This window comes from Oncorhynchus tshawytscha, unplaced genomic scaffold (genome assembly GCF_018296145.1).
Source record: "Oncorhynchus tshawytscha isolate Ot180627B unplaced genomic scaffold, Otsh_v2.0 Un_scaffold_7041_pilon_pilon, whole genome shotgun sequence".
NCBI lineage: Eukaryota > Metazoa > Chordata > Actinopteri > Salmoniformes > Salmonidae > Oncorhynchus > Oncorhynchus tshawytscha.
The window spans coordinates 879,564-901,674 of NW_024609821.1; the positions used below are offsets into that span (position 1 = coordinate 879,564).

The 22,111-nt window shown below is 45.2% G+C and overlaps 1 protein-coding gene across 1 annotated transcript in view; it reads right to left on the reverse strand.

The window, feature by feature from the left end:
- Nucleotides 1–1,288: 1,288 nt before the first annotated feature.
- abhd17c (abhydrolase domain containing 17C, depalmitoylase) overlaps nucleotides 1,289–22,111 on the reverse strand; it is a 32,656-nt gene continuing 11,833 nt past the window's right edge. Inside the window, exons 2-3 of the mRNA XM_042319009.1 lie at nucleotides 8,221–8,400; nucleotides 1,289–2,835 (exon numbers count right to left, since the gene is read on the reverse strand). Of these exons, the coding sequence (XP_042174943.1) occupies nucleotides 2,616–2,835; nucleotides 8,221–8,400 (400 nt within the window). The 3' untranslated portion in view covers nucleotides 1,289–2,615. The remainder of the gene's footprint in view (nucleotides 2,836–8,220; nucleotides 8,401–22,111) is intronic.

A 22,111-nucleotide genomic window follows, 5' to 3' on the forward strand; every position in this document is an offset into this window, starting at 1 on the left:
AGCAATACACTGTCAGTCAAAACATTAATCACAAGTTGCTACGCACATATCCTTCACTTATACCTCCTCCTTCCAAGAGGACACTCCTTGAGCAGTGTAGTGTTTCTGTGTTGATTATTATTCTTCTTTTACAGCTGAGAACATTAGCAGAAGACTTCCAACCCAGTCATTCCTCTGGCTTCTTCTCTCTGCACTCAAATGTCCTTTATGAAAAGTTGTTTGCATGCAGTGTTTCTTCCAAAACGTAGTCTTGGTGACACTTGCAGAGTTCTTTGGAGTGAAACGAGATGGGGAGCAGGGAAGGGGTCTGTTGGGGGGAATCCCCCCTTTACCCCCAGACAAAAGGGATACAGCCAGAATCTGCAAATGGTGGTGAGATGGCTCAAAAATCTCTCATCTACATGTGAAGACTCATTGAGATTGCATTAGGTGAAGTACCTTTTTGACCAGTATGACCCCAAAACATCTTTTCACAGTGATTGAGAAGATTCCTCCAACCGAACCCATAGCAGCAGTCAGTCCCCCTGCAGACCATGAGACTCCCCAACTCAAGTCGACAGGAATGTTAGGGTGAAATGTCCACAGACTTAAGGCTTTATTTGAAGTGTTGAAATGAAAGGAACAGGTACATACTGCCAAACAGCAACCCAAAGCATTTACGTTAGACACAATCTTAACTCTGAACAGACAAACAAAATGGCTTCACGGAAAACTTCTGAACAAAAACATCTACACTGGGGTGCTGGATCCCAAATCAACTCCTACGCCCAAGACATACCTCTAGATCTGAAATGAATGGATAGGTCTTAGCAATATGGTAAAAAAAAATCCTCCGAACAGCAAGGCAGAAAAACATGAATACTGCTTAAAATCGGCTCCTTTCAGATCTACACGGGTGTCTAGAGACAGTACTGGCTAGGGGCTGATCAGGTGTGTGTAGAGACAGTACTGGCTAGGGGTTGATCAGGTGTGTCTAGAGACAGTACTGGCTAGGGGCTGATCAGGTGTGTCTAGAGACAGTACTGGCTAGGGGTTGATCAGGTGTGTCTAGAGACAGTACTGGCTAGGGGTTGATCAGGTGTGTCTAGAGACAGTACTGGCTAGGGGTTGATCAGGTGTGTCTAGAGACAGTACTGGCTAGGGGTTGATCAGGGTGTGTAGAGACAGTACTGGCTAGGGGTTGATCAGGTGTGTGTAGAGACAGTACTGGCTAGATCAGGGTTGATCAGGTCAGGTGTGTAGAGACAGTACTGGCTAGGGTGCTAGAGACAGTACTGGCTAGGGTGTCTAGAGACAGTACTGGCTAGGGGCTGATCAGGTGTGTCTAGAGACAGTACTGGCTAGGGGTTGATCAGGTGTGTGTAGAGACAGTACTGGCTAGGGGCTGATCAGGTGTGTGTAGAGACAGTACTGGCTAGGGGCTGATCAGGTGTGTGTAGAGACAGTACTGGCTAGGGGCTGATCAGGTGTGTCTAGAGACAGTACTGGCTAGGGGTTGATCAGGTGTGTCTAGAGACAGTACTGGCTAGGGGCTGATCAGGTGTGTGTAGAGACAGTACTGGCTAGGGGCTGATCAGGTGTGTCTAGAGACAGTACTGGCTAGGGGCTGATCAGGTGTGTCTAGAGACAGTACTGGCTAGGGGCTGATCAGGTGTGTGTAGAGACAGTACTGGCTAGGGGCTGATTTGGTTCCATTACAGTACATTGTAGGTATGTTTTTATTTGATACATGGTCAAGTGTCATCATTAGGGTCAGGTGGTGTCCCTCACTGGAAAACCCCAGTTGAGGAAAAACACCTGGCCCTACTTACCACATGACCTCCAGTTAACAAGAGCATTGTTACAGGAGGTGAGACACCCAGGGGTGAGCTGGGTAATGATGTTTTTCAACCACACGCATCTCTCACACGGTCACACACTGGCCTTGAAAACAAGATGGGAATGAGATTCTGTGTAGTGAAACATGGAATGTCAATAAGATAACAAAGAACATACAGTATGATTACCTGAACATATCTGCACAATAAAAGTGCATTCGTTTCAATTCACCCTGAATGGAAAAAAAAGACAAAACAATATTTAACACAAACAAGCAAGAACATCAATCGTGTATCTGAGGTGCAAAACAGATTGTTCTTCATCAGGTAGAAAAGAATACAAAGTCAATCAATCATGAGCATAAAAGAGAGCGAAACAGATGAAATAGGGAGAACAAGATCGCAGAGGGAATTTATAACATCCCCACCGGCAGAGAGGGAGAGCAAGAAGGAGAATCAAATCGAGATCCAGATAGAAGAGCAAGTGCAAATACTGAGCGGGCCCTAGCTCCTTGGCAAAGAGACCTGGGACCTGTCCACATATGAGCGCCGGGGATGCCTTGGCCTGGCTCAGCTCAGCCTGACCTGGTTAAGCCCTGGGGGAAGCATCTCAACACTTCCTCCCCTCCTTTCCAACATCTGCACCGATAAACAATACAAACCAACATGGTGGATTTCAGGTATCAAATTTCCACCAATCCACTTCTCTCTGCACAGATTAAGGAAAGAAAAAAGGAAGCCATTTTAGACTTGATACGCAGCCCCCCTCTAGGTTTTAGTGGAGGAGGCCAAGGGAGATCAGGATGTGGGCAGCTCGATGGAGATGAACTGCTTGAGTCGCTCCAAGTACTGGGCGTAGAGCTCGATGTCGTTGTGCCCGGCGCCCTCCACCCACAGGGGCTCCACGGCACGCGGGCAGCGCTCGTACATTGCCAGGCCGTGCGAGAAGTCGATCACCTCATCCTCCGTGCCGTGGATCACCAGCACCGGCGACGCCACCTTGGACACCTTGTCGATGCTGGGGAGAGAGAAGGGGTTACAGTTTATCAATGCTTTAACAAAGCCAGAGCCCGCGCAGCAGAGAGAAAGACAGAAAAGGGAGAGAAAGGGAGAGAAATAGAGGAAAGGGAGAGAGAGAAGGAGAAAGGAGAGAAAAGGAGAGAGAGAGAGAGAAAAGGGAGAGAGAGAAAAGGAGAGAAAAGGGAGAGAAGGAGAGAGAGAGAGAGAAAAGGGAGAGAGAGAAAAGGGAGAGAGAGAAAAGAAAGGGAGAGAGAGAGAGAGAAAGAGAGAGAGAGAGAAAAGAGAGAGAAAAGAAAGAGAAAAGAGAAAGGAGAGAGAAGAGAGAGAAAAGGAGAGAGAGAGAAAGGGAGAGAGAGAAAAGGAGAGAGAGAAAAGGGAGAGAGAAAAAGGGAGAGAGAGAAAAGGAGAGAGAAAAGGAGAGAGAAAAGGGGAGAGAGAGAAAAGGGGAGAAAGAGAGAGAAAGGAGAGAGAAAGAAAGAGAGAGAAAGGGAGAGAGAGAAAAGGGAGAGAGAGAAAAGGGAGAGAGAGAAAGGGAGAGAGAGAAGGAGAGAAAAGGGAGAGAAGGAAAAGGAGAGAGAAAAGGGAGAGAAAGGGAGAGAGAGAAAGAAAAGGGAGAGAAAAGGGAGAGAAAGAGAGAAAAGGGAGAGAGTGGGGAAGACAAACACATTAAGACAAATGGACCTCCTTGGGGGCATTAGTAGTGTATCCATCTGTCTTGTAGCGGTGCAGTAACAGCAGGGGTGGAGAGACCGACTCCACACAGCACGCTGCCAAACCATTAACTACACATCATACAGAGGGGGTGTGCGCACCTTATGTGCACTACATATGATATATATAGAGACATACAATGTCAAATTGATCAGAAATACAGTGTAGACAAAGCACTTTCTTCTGAAACTCGTCAGTCTATTCGTGTTCTGAGAAATGAAGGCTATTCCATGCAAGAAATTTCCAAGAAACTGAACATCTCGTACAACGCTGTGTAGACGCCTCAAGTCCTCAACTGGCAGCTTCATTAAATAGTACCTGCAAAACAAAGAAAAAGCCGTTCGTTTGCCCATCTTAATCTTTTCTTTGTATTGGCCAGTCTGAGATATGGCTTTTTCTTTGCAACTCGGACTAGAAGGCCAGCATCCCAGAGTTGTTTCTTCAACGTTGAGACTGGTGTTTGCTGGTACTATTTATTGAAGCTGCCAGTGAATCACACTTCACCATCTGGCAGTCTGATGGACAAATCCGGGTTTGGCGGATGCCAGGAGAATGTTACAAGCCCGAATACATAGTGCAAACTGTAATGTTTGGTGGAGGATAAATATTGTTCTGGGGCTGTTTTTCATGGTTCGGGCCCCTTAGTTCCAGTGACGGGAAATCTTAACACTACAGCATACAATGACATTCTAGAAGATTCTGTGCTTCCAGCTTTGTGGCAAAAGTTTGGGAAGGCCCTTTCCTGTTTCAGCATGACTGCGAGCCAGGCCTAATCGCCCAACATCAGCGCCTGACCTCACTAATGCTCGTGTCTGAATGGAAGCATGTCCCTGCAGCAATGTTCCAATATCTAGTGAACAGCCTTCCTAGAAGAGTGGTGTTCGAGCAGAAAAGGGGAGACCAACTCCATATTAATACCCATGATTTTAGAATGAGATGTTTGACGAGCAGCTGTCCACATACTTTTGGGTATTAATGTATGCATGTATACACACACACACACACACACACACGGTCGGAATGATAGTAACATTGCGGACAATGCCCTTTCAGTGTAAGAGCTGGAGTTCTGACGTGACATCACCAGGCGGTAAATTTGTTTAAATACCAATAGGAGACTTCCAAACCTCTTTCCCCAATTACAGGTACTTTTCCCCTCCCTTAAACACACTGACTGTGCTAGCAGAATTCTTGCTTCAGAAATTGTTCTTTGCTATGCTATTATTGACCATTTGAATTGAAAACAATCACAGCAAGGTACTTACTTAATTGTTACCCAGAAATGATGTGATGTCTGCATTGTAGCTTTAAAGCAGGATCCTCACATTCCAGGTGGAATAAGACTATAATCTCAAAGGGTTCAGAGACTAACAACAAAAGCACACTCGGTGTCATGCATATATTGGCATTTACCTGTCCCTTTAAGGGGGTAGAGGACCTAAACCATGCCAGGATATTGCAGCCCACACCATACAGTGGCTTGTGAACGTTTTCACCCCCCTTTGGCATTTTTCCTATTTTGTTGCTTTACAACCTGGAATTAAAATAGATTTTCAGGAGTTTGTATCATTTGATTTACACAACATGCCTACCATTTTGAAGATGCTAAATATTTTATATTGTGAAACAAGAAATAAGACACAAAAAAATGAAAACTTGAGCGTGCATAACTATTCACCACTCCAAAGTCAATACTTTGTAGAGACACCTTTTGCAGTAATTACAGCTGCAAGTCTCTTGGGGTATGTCTCTATAAGCTTGGCACATCTAGCCACTGGGATTTTCGCCCATTCTTCAAAGCAAAACTGCTCCAGCTCCAAGTTGGATGGGTTCCGCAATCTTTAAGTCATACCACAGATTCTCAACTGGATTAAGGTCTGGGCTTTGACTAGGCCTTTCCGAGACATTTAAATGTTTCCATTTAAACCACTCGAGTGTTGCTTTAGTAGTATGCTTAGGTTAATTGTCCTGCTGGAAGGTGAACCTCTGTCCCAGTCTCAAATCTCTGGAAGACTGAAATGGGTTTCCTTCAAGGATTTCCCTGTATTTAGCGCCATCCATCATTCCTTCAATTCTGACCAGATTCCCAGTCCCTGCCGATGAAAGACATCCCCACAGCATGATGCTGCCACCACCGTGCTTCACTGTATGGTATTCTTGGGGTGAGGAGAGGTGTTGGGTTTGCGTCAGACATAGCTTTTTCCTTGATGGCCAAAATGCTCAATTTTAGTCTCATCTGACCAGAGTGCCGCCTTCCATATGTTTGGGGAGTCTCCCACACGCCTTTTGGCGAACACCAAAAGTGTTTGCTTATTTTTCTCTGGCCACTCCTCCATAAAGTCCAGCTCTGTGGAGTATACGGCTTAAAGTGGTCCTATGGACAGATACTCCAGTCTCCGCTGTGGAGCTTTGCAGCTCCTTCAGAGTTATCTTTGGTCTCTGATTAATGCCCTCCTTGCCTGGTCTGTGAGTTTGTTGTGGCAGGTTTGTTGTGGTGCCATATTATTTCAATTTTTTAATAATGGATTTTAAAAAATGGTGCTTCGTGGGATGTTCAAAGTTTGATATTTTTTATAACCTAACCCTGAACTCTGTCCCTGACCTGTTTGGAGAGCTCCTTGGTCTTATATACACACACTGAGATCATGTGACACTTAAAGTCCACCTGTGTGCAATCTATTTAATTAATTATGCCACTTATGAAGGCAATTGGTTGCACCAGGGGGCTTCAGAGAAAAGGAGGTGAATACATATGCACGCACCACTTTTCTAGTTATCATTTTTTTGAAACATCTTATTTTTTCATTTCACTACACCAATTTGGATGATTTTGTGTATGTCCATTACATGAAATCCAAATAGAAATCAATTTCAATTAGTGTAGAAAAGGCCCATAGAGTTGGTGGAAGAATCTTTTAATTCAAGGCCACTTGATCAGCTGGGCCCGGAGTGCTTTAATTAGGTCAGGTGGAAATATCCCACAGATCTCAACTCCATAAAAGGAGGAAATCGCCAGCGCCCATCTCGCTGCTTTCTCTTCCTTAACTCCGTCTAATCCGACTCTGTTACCTTTCATCTGAACTATCTGTTGCGATCAGGAGAGTGGGCCATCAGTTATTGTTTATAGTTATTAACGCGGAGTGCGGCTTGGAGCGCACGCTTCAAACCTATTGTGTAATGTGAATGGTCAATGATCACGGCCCTACGGATCATCACAGGCCAATTATGCCATCGATATATGCTTAATATGTAATGAAATTACATGTACACATGAAGACACTTGAAAGGGTGAAATATGAAACGTCATTGTTTGCTGAACTGATCGATTCTGATATCAAACTAATGGGGATTATAGATTGAATAACCGATCACTGTTTGTATTCTTCTTCTCATGATTATGATAAATAGTTACGAGCATAAATGAGGATGGTTCCCATCGACGTCTTAATGACCTGGATTGTTGAATTCCCTAATTATGTTAATAATGAATGATTGTTATGACTTGATCTTTGTGATTATGAGTTTGATTGGATACATGTTATTCTGTTTCCTTTGTGATGCAGCACAGACTACTCAGTAAATATACCACTTTATGGTTAAAGGAATTCCTGCCTCAGTCTCATCCATTCCTCTGTCACCTGACACATGATCACCTGTTCACCTTCACTGTCAGTCATCCTACTTGTCCAGCTACCCACACAGATTCCACGAAGCTTTCATACAGGTTGTAATGCAACAAAATAGGAAAAATGCCAAGGGGGATGAATACTTTTGCAAGGCACTCTAACAGAGACCCTCTAAGGGGATGAGAGGGCCTAAACCATGCCAGGATAATGCACTGCACATCATAACAGAGACCCTATAAGGGGATGAGAGGTCCTAAACCATGCCAGGATAATGCACTCCACACCATAACAGAGAACACAGAACCCTCATTTACTCAAGTATTTCCATTATTTTGGCAGTTACCTGTAGGCCTCTATAGCAGTCCTCTACAGCAGTACCAGCTTAGGAGAGCCACTTGCAGATTCAACTTCTGCTCGCTCTCCACCCCCCCCCGCCCTCCTCCTCTTCTGCCCGCTGTCCCACAGATCTCATGGCTGATAACAGTTTGATGCCATTGTTCCACAGGTGTCAGGGCTGAGGGTTGATAAGTTTGATGCTATCTGTTCCTCCCACCTGCACCAAATGTACAGTATTTCTCATCCTAATAGCTTGTTCTCCATCTGATAACCAAGACTTATTTTCTAGTTTTCCTTTACAATAAAGCAGCACAGGAAGTAGCTGCTTATGGAATATGACTAGGGGACACAATACAAACCCTATGGATAATACAGGCATCTGATAGAGGCCAGCCAGAGACCGAGACCTGGGAGTCCTATTTTTCACTAGGTCTGTGAGCCGCCAACCTTTCATAGCTAGCTAGTATGGCAAGTTACTACCTACCTACGTACCTACCGCTGCACCTTAACACTCCCTCAGCACCCTGCAGGAGAGAGATAACACTACCTACCCAAAATCCAAATCAGGGCTTTGGCACATGGCTGTATATCAACTGTCATTCAGTCAAAGACAACAGGCCAGGAAAACTTACACATCCAACATCCCATCCCTCTGTCCCTAGACTCCATCTACTGCCGCCGACCCACTTTCTCACCCCATAATAACCCACCTGGGGAAGGCGTCGAAGCAGTAGGTCTTGCGCGTGTCAGGGAAGGCCACTCGCAGGCCGGACATAAGAGGTGAGTGCAGGATGACGGCGGCACACTCGTAGCGCGCCGCCAGATCCACCGTGGGTACCGTGCCGATGCTCTGACCGTACAGGATGATGTTCTCTGGGGTCACTCCATACCTGGATAGGAAGGAGGTTAGGACAGAGAGAGAGAGAAGATGGGGGTATAGACAGACCGATAGTTGTGGACAAGGAGATGAAGGAAAGTGGGTGAAAAAAAGGAAAGAAACAAAATAAAGGTTAATAGATCAGACCCAGATTACCACAGTCATCATCCTCCTAGGAGATATCTGACCCAGACTACCGCCGTCGTCATCCTCCTCGGAGATATCTGACCCAGATTACTACCGTCGTCATCCTCCTCTGAGATATCTGACCCAGATTACCACCGTCGTCATCCTCCTAGGAGATATCTGGCCCAGATTACCGCCGTCGTCATCCTCCTCGGAGATATCTGACCCAGACTACCGCCGTCGTCATCCTCCTCGGAGATATCTGACCCAGACTACCGCCGTCGTCATCCTCCTCGGAGATATCTGACCCAGACTACCGCCGTCGTCATCCTCCTCGGAGATATCTGACCCAGACTACCGCCGTCGTCATCCTCCTCGGAGATATCTGACCCAGACTACATCACTGTACAAGGAGACGATACCTCCTCCGATCTAACATCACTGTACAACGAGACGATACCTCCTCCTATCTAACATCACTGTACAACAAGGAGACGATACGATACCTCCTGATCACTGTACCAGATCTAACATCACTGTACAACAAGGAGACGATACCTCCTCCTAACTAACATCTACATCACTGTACAACAAGGAGACGATACCTCCTCCTATCTAACATCACTGTACAACAAGGAGACGATACCTCCTCCTACTAACATCACTGTACAACAAGGAGACGATACCTCCTCCTAACTAACATCACTGTACAACAAGGAGACGATACCTCCTCCTAACTAACATCACTGTACAACAAGGAGAGATACCTCCTCCTAACTATCACTGTACAACAAGGAGACGATACCTCCTCCTAACTAACATCACTGTACAACAAGGAGACGATACCTCCTCCTATCTAACATCACTGTACAACAAGGAGACGATACCTCCTCCTATCTAACATCACTGTACAACAAGGAGACGATACCTCCTCCTAACTAACATCACTGTACAACAAGGAGACGATACCTCCTCCTATCTAACATCACTGTACAACAAGGAGACGATACCTCCTCCTATCTAACATCACTGTACAACAAGGAGATACCTCCTCCTAACTAACATCACTGTACAACAAGGAGACACCTCCTCCTAACTAACATCACTGTACAACAAGGAGACGATACCTCCTCCTAACTAACATCACTGTACAACAAGGAACCTCCTCCTAACTAACATCACTGTACAACAAGGAGACGATACCTCCTCCCTAACATCACTGTACAACTAACTAACTAACATCACTGTACAACAAGGAGACGATACCTCCTCCTAACTAACATCACTGTACAACAAGGAGACGATACCTCCTAACTAACATCACTGTACAACAAGGAGACGATACCTCCTCCTAACTAACATCACTGTACAACAAGGAGACGATACCTCCTAACTAACATCACTGTACAAGAAGGAGACAATATCTCCTATCTAACCCAACATGACATCACTGTACAACAACACGCCATAACAGAAAGTTTACAACGTAATACGTAAACAATGTAATATAATAATACATGCCATTTAGCAGAGGCTTTTAGTCCAACGCGACTTAGTCATGCTGGCATACATTTTATGTATGGATGGTCCCAGGAATTGAACCCACTATCTTGCAGTAGCAAGCACCAGGCTCTGCCAATTGAGCTACAGAAGATGTCATAAAATAAGCTTCTAGAGACAATAATTCTTATTTACCAAACACTGATATACTTAACCCTTATCAAATCCGACTGACATTAAACATCTACTCTTATCAGCACATCAGTTAGAGTTGAGTTTACACAGTGAAAGGAGAGCTGTGTAGTTAAATCCAGACTTGTGTACAGAGCTATACTTATATATACACTGTATGTAGCTAAGCTACGTTGCTATATAGCTTAGTCTCTAGGCTCGTAGTGGGAGGCAGCAGGCCGAATAGGGGAGGATCATGTCACTTTAAAGCCTGGCTGCCAGTGCTGCGGCTGGGGCAGCTGTCTGCCTGGCACACTGACACACACACACACTTCAGGCATCAGTTCTGCCCTATAAAAACTCAAGCTAGAGCATTGAGATAAAAATAAGGGATGGATGGGTGGAGGACAGAGGTAGCGAGAGGACAGCCCTACATTTCATTCTCCCACTCCTCCTCCTCCACTCTTGGCAGGCTTTCCCATGGCGAGAGCAAACCTCAGGGAACCCGATCTTCGGGGCGCTGTGTGTCAGGTATGCGGTGAAGTCTGCCGACAAAATGGAAACACATTTGATACGTGACCTAAAGGCTGGGCCTCACAAAGGTTTCGAAAGGCTAGTCCCCTTTGATGGCGAAAGTTGCAGAGGAGACAAAACAGCTGCGAACCCCGTGCGTGTGTGCGTGTGTGTGTGTGCGTACAAAGGCAGGCAAGGCAGAGAGGAAGGGAGTGCTGTACATCGTGTTCCCTGAGACTGCCCTCAACATCACTTTCTGCTTTGTTGGGCCTTTTAGAATGAACTCTGGGAACTCCAAGAAAGTGTGGAATGCATGAGGGTGAATCAAAGGCTTACACAACTCAGCACAAGCTAAGATGTAACACGCAACACGCCATACAGTTAGGCATGGCTAAATATGTGGAAGCTGAGCAGGTGCATGTAAATTTACCCATGAAATTACGCTGTAGACTTTGTTGAAGAAGGTGTGCGATTGGGTGGGTGTGTGTTTGAGGGTGTGCGCCAGGGTTTCCGTTAGCCAGTAAATGCTGGCTTTTGGACCCAAAAAATAAATGAAAAGCCCATAAAGTCAGCCAAAATGTTGCCGGCCCAATGCCTAATGCTTTTTATTAATTGATAGAAATGCCAGTCGACGTGCTCTAACTTCAAAGGCAAATAAACTGCATGGGTTAATGAACCCTCAGGATGCTAGGAAATTCATGTGTGTTTCTATTTTCACTCATGCAAAAGATGTGAGGTTCCCATAAGGGACCAGCTAAGTACACCCAGACTGGGCAACATTTGACCAGATTAGAGGTCGACAGATTAATCGGAATGGACGACTATTTAGGGCCGATTTCAAGTTTTCATTACAATCCGAAATCTGTATTTTTTGACACTTTTTTTTACACCTTTATTTAACTAGGCAAGTCAGTTAATGAACACATTCTTATTTTCAATGACGGCCTAGGAACGGTGGGTTAACAGCCTCGTTCAGGGGCAGAACGACAGATATTCACCTTGTCAGCCCGGGGATCTAATCTTGCATCCTTACAGTTAACTAGTCCAACGCTATAACCACCTGCCTCTCGTTGCACTCCACGAGGAGACTGCCTGTTACACGAATGCAGTAAGCCAAGGTAAGTTGCTAGCTAGCATTAAACTTATCTTATAAAAAACGATCAATCATAATCACTAGTTAACTACACATGGTTGATGATATTTCTAGTTTATCTTGCGTGTCCTGCGTTGCATAGAATCTGACTGAGCATACAAGTATCTGACTGAGCGGTGGTAGGCAGCAGCAGGCTCGTAAGCATTCATTCAAACAGCACTTTCGTGCGTTTTGCCAGCAGCTCTTCGTCGTGCGCCAAGCATTGCGCTGTTTATGACTTCAAGCCTATCAATTCCCGAGATGAGGCTGGTGTAACCGAAGTGAAATGGCTAGCTAGTTAGCGGGGTGCGCGATAATAGCGTTTCAAACGTCACTCGCTCTGAGACTTGGAGTGGTTGATCCCCTTGCTCTGCATGGGTAACACTGCTTCGAGGGTGGCTGTTGTCATTGTGTTCCTGGTTCGAGCCCAGGGAGGAGCGAGGAGAGGGACGGAAGCTATACTGTTACACTGGCAATACTAAAGTGCCTATAAGAACATCCAATCGCCAAAGGTTAATGAAATACAAATGGTAGAGGGAAATTGTCCTATAATTCCTTTAATAACTACAACCTAAAACTTCTTACCTGGGAATATTGAATACTCATGTTAAAAGGAACCACCAGCTTTCATGTTCTCATGTTCTGAGCAAGGAACTTAAACGTTAGCTTTCTTACATGGCACATATTGCACTTTTACTTTCTTCTCCAACACTTTGTTTTTGCATTATTTAAACCAAATTGAACATGTATCATTTATTTGAGGCGAAATTGATTTTATTGATGTATTATAAGAAGTTAAAATAAGTATTCATTCATTATTGTTGTAATTGTCATTATTACAAAAAATAAAATAAAAATATTTTTTTAAATAAAAAAATAAAAAGAATTGGCCGATTAATCTGTATCAGCTTTTTGGTCCTTCAATAATCGGTATCGGCGTTGAAAAATCATAATCGGCCGACCTCTAGCCCAGATTCTGTTGATTATGCCCGTTTCCCTGAGCCTGAGAGTGGATTCTTTTTCCAAAACAGAGTAAAGATGGCTTCCAGAGCGCGCTCTCTCAAAAGACACAGTAACGAGGCCGATGGCTTCCAGATCGCTCCTTCTCGAAGACACAGTAACGAGGCCGATGGCTTCCAGATCGCTCCTTCTCGAAGACACAGTAACGAGGCTGATGGCTTCCAGATCGCTCCTTCTCGAAGACACAGTAACGAGGCTGATGCACATTAAGCTGCTCCAAGGAGTTGGACAGTTTGGACTTCCAACAGCAGCGGCTCACTGAGCAGGAAAAGGTCCGCTGCAAATGCAAGTAAATTAGAGGCAAATTGTGTTATTCAGGCCTGGTCCCAGCAGTTCTGATGCTGCCCTAGACCAGACCAACATATGCTGGCCGTGTCATGTATAGTATAAATATTTGGAATGGATTGATATAGTAGAGTCATGTGGATCATGTGTAATTGGTGCATTTCAGATGAGCTTATTCAGTAGCACTTGGAAACTAAACATCGTTGCCATCTATTCACATCGGATAATTCCAATGTCGCAATCACTAGGCAGCCAACTGCCTACAGTAGGAAACTGAGACGGTATCAATAAGATACCTATATTACAGGACACGAGTCACGGCCCCACGATTGTTCAAATTACCATGTGTGTGTGTTTGAGGCAGCTAGAGAGAGCAAGAAGGTGAGTAAGGAAAATAGTGTAACCAAGAAATAAACACAGAAACAGAGGAGTGAGTGAACATGCTCCTCGCTTTTCAGCCGGTCAGCCAAGAGGGCTTTAATAACAAGATCGAGCCAAATCGAACTGTTCCATCCAGGAGGAAACGCTGATGGTTTTGGCCTTAGAGGCAAGCTGCAGTAGCTACAAAAAAAATGTGACTTATAAATTAATAATATGGACCCACTGATTCTTAAAGAATATAATGTAGAAATGCCTCAGGAGCTTAGTTCAACTGTCCCACTCCATCAGAACCCAAAATAAGCTTTACTCCAATGTTTGTAAACAAAGTAAATGTAAAAACAAAAACCGGTATAACTTTAAAACATGGTTAAAACTATTATTTTAATATCATGGATGGTCAGTCCTTGCATCCATAGTGCCGTCTATGAATTTGAGAGTGGTTCCATTTCCCTATCCCTCAGCTTTTTAGCAAACACTTTGTTATCGTTCGACTGCTGATTGACGCTTTAAGTTTGATGCAGGCATTTATTAACCAGGGATGTTAAAAGGATGAGACAAGTTCACTTCCCTTTTCATTTCCCCTGCTAAGGCATCACAGGCTGGACATCTTTGTTTGCAGACACGGCTGTTATTGTAGTCCCAAAGGCTCAGTTCTCCCAGTTCTGGAGAAAGCAACAATGTGCACAGGATTTTAGTTCCAGCCCAGTATTAACATACCATATCAGACGCCATTCTAACACCAATGTAGTGAATATTCAAGCCTAGTTGAATGAGGTATATTAGAACCGGATTAGAAGAAAATAAAAAATGCCTGGAAACAAACCATATGGGTCTCCAACATGAGGAATAATGACCCCTGACCTGAGTAAAGGTCAGGCATTGAGATAAACAGGTCAAAAAGTCAGAGACACCAACTTGTGATTTCAGATGTGGAATTTAAAAAGACATTCACTGCCAAAGTATCACTGGAAAAAGGGCTGTTCGCTCGAGAGAGAAAAATGGACAGAAAATGGAATTGCGTTTAAACTGGACAAAAACAAGAACATTCTCTTATTCCATGCTAATCAGGGAATTGGTCATAACCCACCGCTTGGAGAAGCAGTGACATGTGGAGTGAGGGAAAATAAAGTGTTCAGTGAAAACACTTGTCCAAACACCAGAGGCACTGAATGGAAGGAAAGCTACAGAGAGAGAACTACTAGAGAGGAAGAGAGATATTTAAAAGAGGAGTGAAGCCCAGTGCAGATGCCATGTTTCCGTAAACAAATATCCATTGGTGAGATTCAATGGAAAAATGGGGCTAGAACAACAGGGCAACCTTGACGTCCAGGCCAGCACTGAATCGACCTCAAGAAAGTCCACTACATAACAAACCAACAAACTGTAGCCCAAACTGTAGCCCAGTTTGTTGGGTTAGGCTGAGAGAGAGCAGAGCAAGAATGAAAGCAGTTGTCCTGGGAAACCTTGTCAAGTCAATAAATTGCAAAGTGCTCGCTCAAAATGTCATCATAGCATGCCAAATATACAGACTTCAAATCAACCGTCTTAACCTTGAAGTCAAAAAGCCAGCACCGAGTTGAACTCGAGCATTCACTAGAACCAGAAGAAGAGTGAGTTAACAGGGAGCAGAAATAATGAAAGCAAGCCCTAAGTGCCTTGGACATGAACTAAAAGAGTGTTTTGTGTCGCGAGAGAAGGGAGTTCGTGAGATAAAGCGCCTAATATACAGTAGTCTTCGTTTTGCGAAACGGCTCATGGGAGCCAAAACAAACCTTTCCAGATCTTTTCAGGCAGAAACTTCCCTCCGGTTGCCAGTCTTTACAGTTTACCCTGAAAATACCCCAGCTCTGAGGTGAATTAAATCCTCAGACTGGACTTGAAACATCACAAAACCAAACTTGTTGTGGAAATACAACTGCAAATACCAGCTCACCCATACTAGTGAATTTCTTTGGTGTTTTCTATCATAATACATCATATGTTTAATTGGAAGAGTCGTTTGTTAGAAGAAGTTGGAGTTGAGCACTTTTGTTTGAAGAGAGGATCTTATTGGTTGTTATTCAGAGCATCCTGCCTAAGAATTTAGCAAATTCCAGGCGTGCATCTCAAGTAGTTTCCTCCCGTTTTCTCGTCTCCTTGCCTTCATTTGTACTCATACGAATTCCAAGTAGACACTACCAACAATACTTTCAACCTTCAAATTGTCAGATGAAGGAGAAGACGAGGAGAGGAAGCCACTTTAAACCATGATGCAGCCTACAGTATGTGCAGATGTGTTCAGAGAACATTTCCAAGGATGTAAGCTCTGTGGAGAGGACAAAGGGGCAAGGGCCTTGGGTATTCGTCGGTACAGACAATTTAATTTGAACTTCTGATGACATTTAGCGAGACCTAGCCTTGGCATTCTACAAGCCCATTCGCCGCTCTCAATGCATTAATAATGAATGTGAGATTTTACTTTTTTAATTTCCTACCATTTTGTCCTTGTTTTTGTTTTCTTTGTGTTGTCGTAATTGAGTTTTTATTTGATTCTTTACAATAGTTATTCTCTGTATCTGGGTTTTAGCAACGTTTCAGCCTATTGCCCTGTGTTTCCATCTAGCTACTCATCTTATGCACCAATTGTCATTCATTGTCCCCATGTCTTATTTAAGACTAATAAATATATTACCAGGTTATCACATGCTGGGTTAAAGATGCTCATTAACAACTTGTTAAACAGCATGAGTAGTATTCTCTTAGGAGGACAGAAGAGGTTCACAACTGGTCAGGTCATATGTCCATGGATGCCTGAGGCACTGGGATGGACAGCCTGAGGAGAGGTGAGAGAAGAGGAGAGATGTCCATGGATGCCTGAGGCACTGAGGTGGACAGCCTGAGGAGAGGTGAGAGAAGAGGAGAGATGTCCATCAGTGGGAGGCACAGGAGTGTGAGGTCTTTACTCATGTCATGATTCAAACGATTCACTGGAAAACAGCCTGGCAGAGACCACCTAGACAGATCTGACAACTGGTCTGTGGAGAGTGCACAGAAATGAGGCACAAAGGCCCATCAACATCTAGGCTCAAACCATACGCAACTGGTCAACTCCACCCCGTGGGGCAGAAGGGTGCTGTGTTGAAACTGATACTCCACCCCCGTGGGGCAGAAGGGTGCTGTGTTGAAGGGTGCTGTGTTGAAACTGATACCCCACCCCCGGCAGAAGGGTGCTGTGTTGAAGAAGGGTGCTGTGTTGAAACTGATACCCCACCCCCGTGGGGCAGAAGGGTGCTGTGTTGAAACTGATACTCCACCCCGTGGGGCAGAAGGGTGCTGTGTTGAAACTGATACTCCACCCCCGTGGGGCAGAAGGGTGCTGTGTTGAAACTGATACTCCGCCCCCGTGGGGCAGAAGGGTGCTGTGTTGAAAGTGATACCCCACCCCCCGTGGGGCAGAAGGGTGCTGTGTTGAAACTGATACTCCACCGCCGTGGGGCAGAAGGGTGCTGTGTTGAAACTGATACTCCACCCCCGTGGGGCAGAAGGGTGCTGTGTTGAAACTGATACTCCACCCCCCCGTGGGGCAGAGAAGGGTGCTGTTGAAACTGATACTCCACCCCCGTGGGGCAGAAGGGTGCTGTGTTGAAACTGATACTCCACCCCCGTGGGGCAGAAGGGTGCTGTGTTGAAGCTGATACTCCACCCCCGTGGGGCAGAAGGGTGCTGTGTTGAAACTGATACTCCACCCCCGTGGGGCAGAAGGGTGCTGTGTTGAAACTTATACTCCACCCCCGTGGGGCAGAAGGGTGCTGTGTTGAAACTGATACTCCACCCCCGTGGGGCGGAAGGGTGCTGCGTTGAAAATTATACTCCACCGCCGTGGGGCAGAAGGGTGCTGTGTTGAAACTGATACTCCACCCCCGTGGGGCAGAAGGGTGCTGCGTTGAAACTGATACTCCACCCCCGTGGGGCAGAAGGGTGCTGTGTTGAAACTGATACTCCACCGCCGTGGGGGGAAGGGTGCTGCGTTGAAGGGTGCTGCAGAAGGGTGCTGTTGAAACTGATACTCCACCGTGGGGCAGAAGGGTGCTGTGTTGAAGGATACTCCACCTGGGCGGAAGGGTGCTGTGTTGAAACTGATACTCCACCGTGGGGCAGAAGGGTGCTGGTCTAAAGCCTACAACCGTGGGGCAGAAGGGTGCTGCGTTGAAACTGATACTCCACCCCCCGTGGGGCGGAAGGGTGCTGCATGGTATAGAGGATTTCAGAGTTTCATCTTTTCAAAGGATATCTTTAAGCTAGGCCCTGGAGTTTTCCCATGTCAAGTCACATGGTCTAATAGCCTACAACCTACTAATACTAATAGCCTACAGGATTACCATCAACTGTAACCCAGCCTCTCTTTAGCTTGGCCTGTACTCTACTGTCCAGAATAGAATCTGCTTCTCCCACAGAGCACCAGCCATAGCTATGAGGCTAGCCAGACCACGCCACAGTAGGAAGGGAACAGGGAAGAGACAGGATGAGCATCCTGAGGGAGCATCCTGGTGCTTCACCCACATTGTAACCATTTGGCCTGTTGACCCTATTTGCCTGAAAACAAAAAGGGGCATGGTGTTAAGCCTTAACACTTGTAGAAAAGGAGCATTAAAAAGCACATCCCCTCTGGAGGATGGAACAACTGGTGTAGGACTATGCTCTGTCTAGTCCTTAGTCCCTGGAGCACTAAGAGACCATGATGCACCACTGAGGGCTTCTGAGAAGACACTGCCAACATGACCAGTGAGTGTTTGATTTTGTCCCAAATCCCCATAACATGTCGACAGCTGTGGAGGATTAGAAACTGGGCACAACTTACATTCCAGACCCCTTTTCTAAATAGTTTTCAATTATTTAGCCGTAATGACTTAATCCCATCGTGGATATGGTTCAATGTTCACGTGCTTTATGGGTGGGGAAAAGGGTCAAATTAATTCAGCGGGATTGATAAAGCTAAGCCTCCCACCAATGAATAATTTAGTGCAATGTTATTAGCTGCACGTAAACAGACGTGCAGCATGGGGCTAAGCCTAAATGATGGGGCTGTGTGAGAACTAATGAGCGACATTAGCATACACTAGCTTGTTTATTGATGTGCATGTTAAGAAAGGAGGAGGGTTCCTCCACAAAACAAGTTGTGACTCTAGAGCTGGTGTAGAGAAGATGTGACTCTAGAGCTGGTGTAGAGATGTGACTCTAGAGCTGGTGTAGAGAAGATGTGACTCTAGAGTTGCTGTAGAGAAGATGTGCATGGCCAGGTGAAGTTGTGACTAGAGCTGGTGTAGAGAAGATGTGCATGGCCAGGTGAAGTTGTGACTAGAGCTGGTGTAGAGAAGATGTGGATGGCCAGGTGAAGTTGTGACTAGAGCTGGTGTAGAGAAGATGTGCATGGTCAGGTGAAGTTGTGACTCTAGAGCTGGTGTAGAGAAGATGTGACTAGAGCTGGTGTAGAGAAGATGTGCATGGCCAGGTGAAGATGTGACTAGAGCTGGTGTAGAGAAGATGTGCATGGCCAGGTGAAGTTGTGACTAGAGCTGGTGTAGAGAAGAGTTGTGACTAGAGCTGGTGTAGAGAAGATGTGCATGGCCAGGTGAAGTTGTGACTAGAGCTGGTGTAGAGAAGATGTGCATGGCCAGGTGAAGTTGTGACTAGAGCTGGTGTAGAGAAGATGTGCATGGCCAGGTGAAGTTGTGACTAGAGCTGGTGTAGAGAAGATGTGCATGGCCAGGTGAAGTTGTGACTAGAGCTAGAGAAGGTGAGTTGTGACTAGAGCTGGTGTAGAGAAGATGTGCATGGCCAGGTGAAGTTGTGACTAGTAGACTAGAAGTTGTGACTAGAGCTGGTGTAGAGAAGATGTGCATGGCCAGGTGAAGTTGTGACTAGAGCTGGTAGAGAAGATGTAGAAGTTGTGCTAGAGGTGTAGAGAAGATGCATGGCCAGTTGTGAAGATGTGCCAGTTGTGACTAGAGCTGGTGTTGTGCACCAGGTGAAGCTAGAGCTGGTGTAGAGAAGATGTGCATGGCCAGGTGAAGTTGTGACTAGAGCTGGTGTAGAGAAGATGTGCATGGCCAGGTGAAGTTGTGACTCTAGAGCTGGTGTATGTGCATGGCCAGGTGAAGTTGTGACTAGAGCTGGTGTAGAGAAGATGTGCATGGCCAGGTGAAGTTGTGACTAGAGCTGGTGTAGAGAAGATGTGCATGGCCAGGTGAAGTTGTGACTAGAGCTGCTGTAGAGAAGATGTGCATGGCCAGGTGAAGTTGTGACTAGAGCTGGTGTAGAGAAGATGTGCATGGCAACAATAACATGGCACGACCATCTTGGAAATGTTGAGCAGGCAAGGAGACAAACCTATCTGGAATGAAATGCGGTGTGTTACTAGGCAGGGTATGGCATCCACAGGACTTTATATTACTGTACCCGAGGGCAGATTAATGCAGAGGGTGACCTCATTTATAAAGCAGCTCCTGTGGTAATCCGGACAAACATATCACACCTGCCTGCAGAGCATTACCAAGGCCAGGGAGGTTGAGGTAGCCCATCTTGTGCTAGCTATGTAGACCAGTCTAAATCAGAAGGCGTATATTAGTTTACAAGTCTGAAATGGCACCTCATTTCCTATAGTGCACTCCTTTGGGCAGAGCGCCAAGTTACCTAGGCCAACACAAAACTAGTGTACTTGCTCAGGGTTTCCCAAACTCTGTCCTGCCCCCCTTGGGGGCACGTTTTGGGTTTTGCCCTACCACTATACAGCTGAATCAAATAATCAAAGCTTGATGAGTTGGTACTTTCTTATCAGGACTTTTAATGCACTGAGTAACCTGCATGTTCATCTGGCAAAACCCTATGCATTCATGTTCAGAAGGCCTCCATAAGGTTGGATTTGAATTGATTCTACAGGTAGGGTATTATAACAGACCAACTCATTTCTGGAAGCTTGGGGATATTGTGCCTGGCCCTTCCCTAGCATTCAACCATCTCCTCTAAATGGGGCAGTAATCTTGTCTCAGTGCATGGGGGAAACCACACTTCCATCTATGCCGGGGCACGCCTCTACTCCCGCCAGCGTTACCCCGGCAACAGTGAGGGATGGCAGAGAAAGACAAGTAGTAATAAAAGAATGAAACCAATAAAGGAGGGTTTTTCTGCTTTCTTTTCATTGTCCTCTGATAGCAATGACATTCGAGGAATCTGTCCCTTAACATTTGACTGCCCTTAGCGGTGTTGAAAATAACCATATAATGCACGAGGACGGAGGCCTGCACATGCCTATTCAAACAACTGACATGACATTAATATGAATGTAGCTTGGAGAGAATATCCCGGTGAGCGATGCAAGGTGAGCAGCATCAGGCTCGTCTCACAACACAATGGCGACCTGTCATTCAGGGCAGGTTGTGCAGAAAATACATTGCGGGGGGTCCTTGCCGGTTATTTTGGCAATACGCTTCACATACAATGGGGCAAAAAAGTATTTAGTCAGCCACCAATTGTGCAAGTTCTCCCACTTAAAAAGATGAGGCCTGTAATTTTCATCATAGGTACACTTCAACTATGACAGACAAAATGAGAAGAAAAAAAATCCAGAAAATCACATTGTAGGATTTTTAATGAATTTATTTGCAAATTATGGTGGAAATAAGTATTTGGTCACCTACAAACAAGCAAGATTTCTGGCTCTTACAGACCTGCAACTTCTTCTTTAAGAGGCTCCTCTGTCCTCTACTTGTTACCTGTATTAATGGCACCTGTTTGAACTTATCAGTATAAAAGACACCTGTCCAGAACCTCAAACAGTCACACTCCAAACTTCACTATGAATGAATAATAGTGTTGTTTGACGTGACAAGGAATGAAAAGGCCATGGAGGCGTTCATAGAATTAGGAATTACAATACTAATAGATTCTCAATGGAGGCATTCATAGAATTAGGAATTACAATACTAATAGATTCTCAATGGAGGCGTTATTGCGACAAAGTAGGAACCAAATTGTTGGTCAGTGTTTCCCAGGAGAGTGGGACCCTATAATCTTACTTCATGTAGTTAACATATTCATGCTTTGCCTATTCCCCTCTGATTTATGCCTACACCAGTACAAGTATCAGGCTGTATTAGCTAGCTACGTTTTCGCTGACTCATTTCATCTAACTAGAAATTAGCGGCTAACGATTTATTGTAGCCACAACTTGCTAAGCAAAGACAAACTGTTTGCAGACAGTAAGATATACAAACTAGGTGTCATTATAAAGTGCATTTGTGGATTTATATTAAGAAGCGAAGTGGAAAGCAGCATCATTGTCATCAACATATTGTTGCATCTGTGCATTGATCATGCAGACTGAAGAGTGAACAGTCAGCAAATGATCTCATGGTCGATCAACAACTGCACTCCTTGATTGACAGGGGGCGGGGTTGGTGAGAGGGAGCGAGATGACTCAAGTAGTGGAGTAAACTATAAAAACTAAGTGGCGTATCACATGTAACAAACCAAACACTGAAATACCGTTATAGAAAGTAAAGTAAATACCCAAACCGGTCCGTGCATCAATAGCGGTATACCGTCCAGCCCTAGTATATTG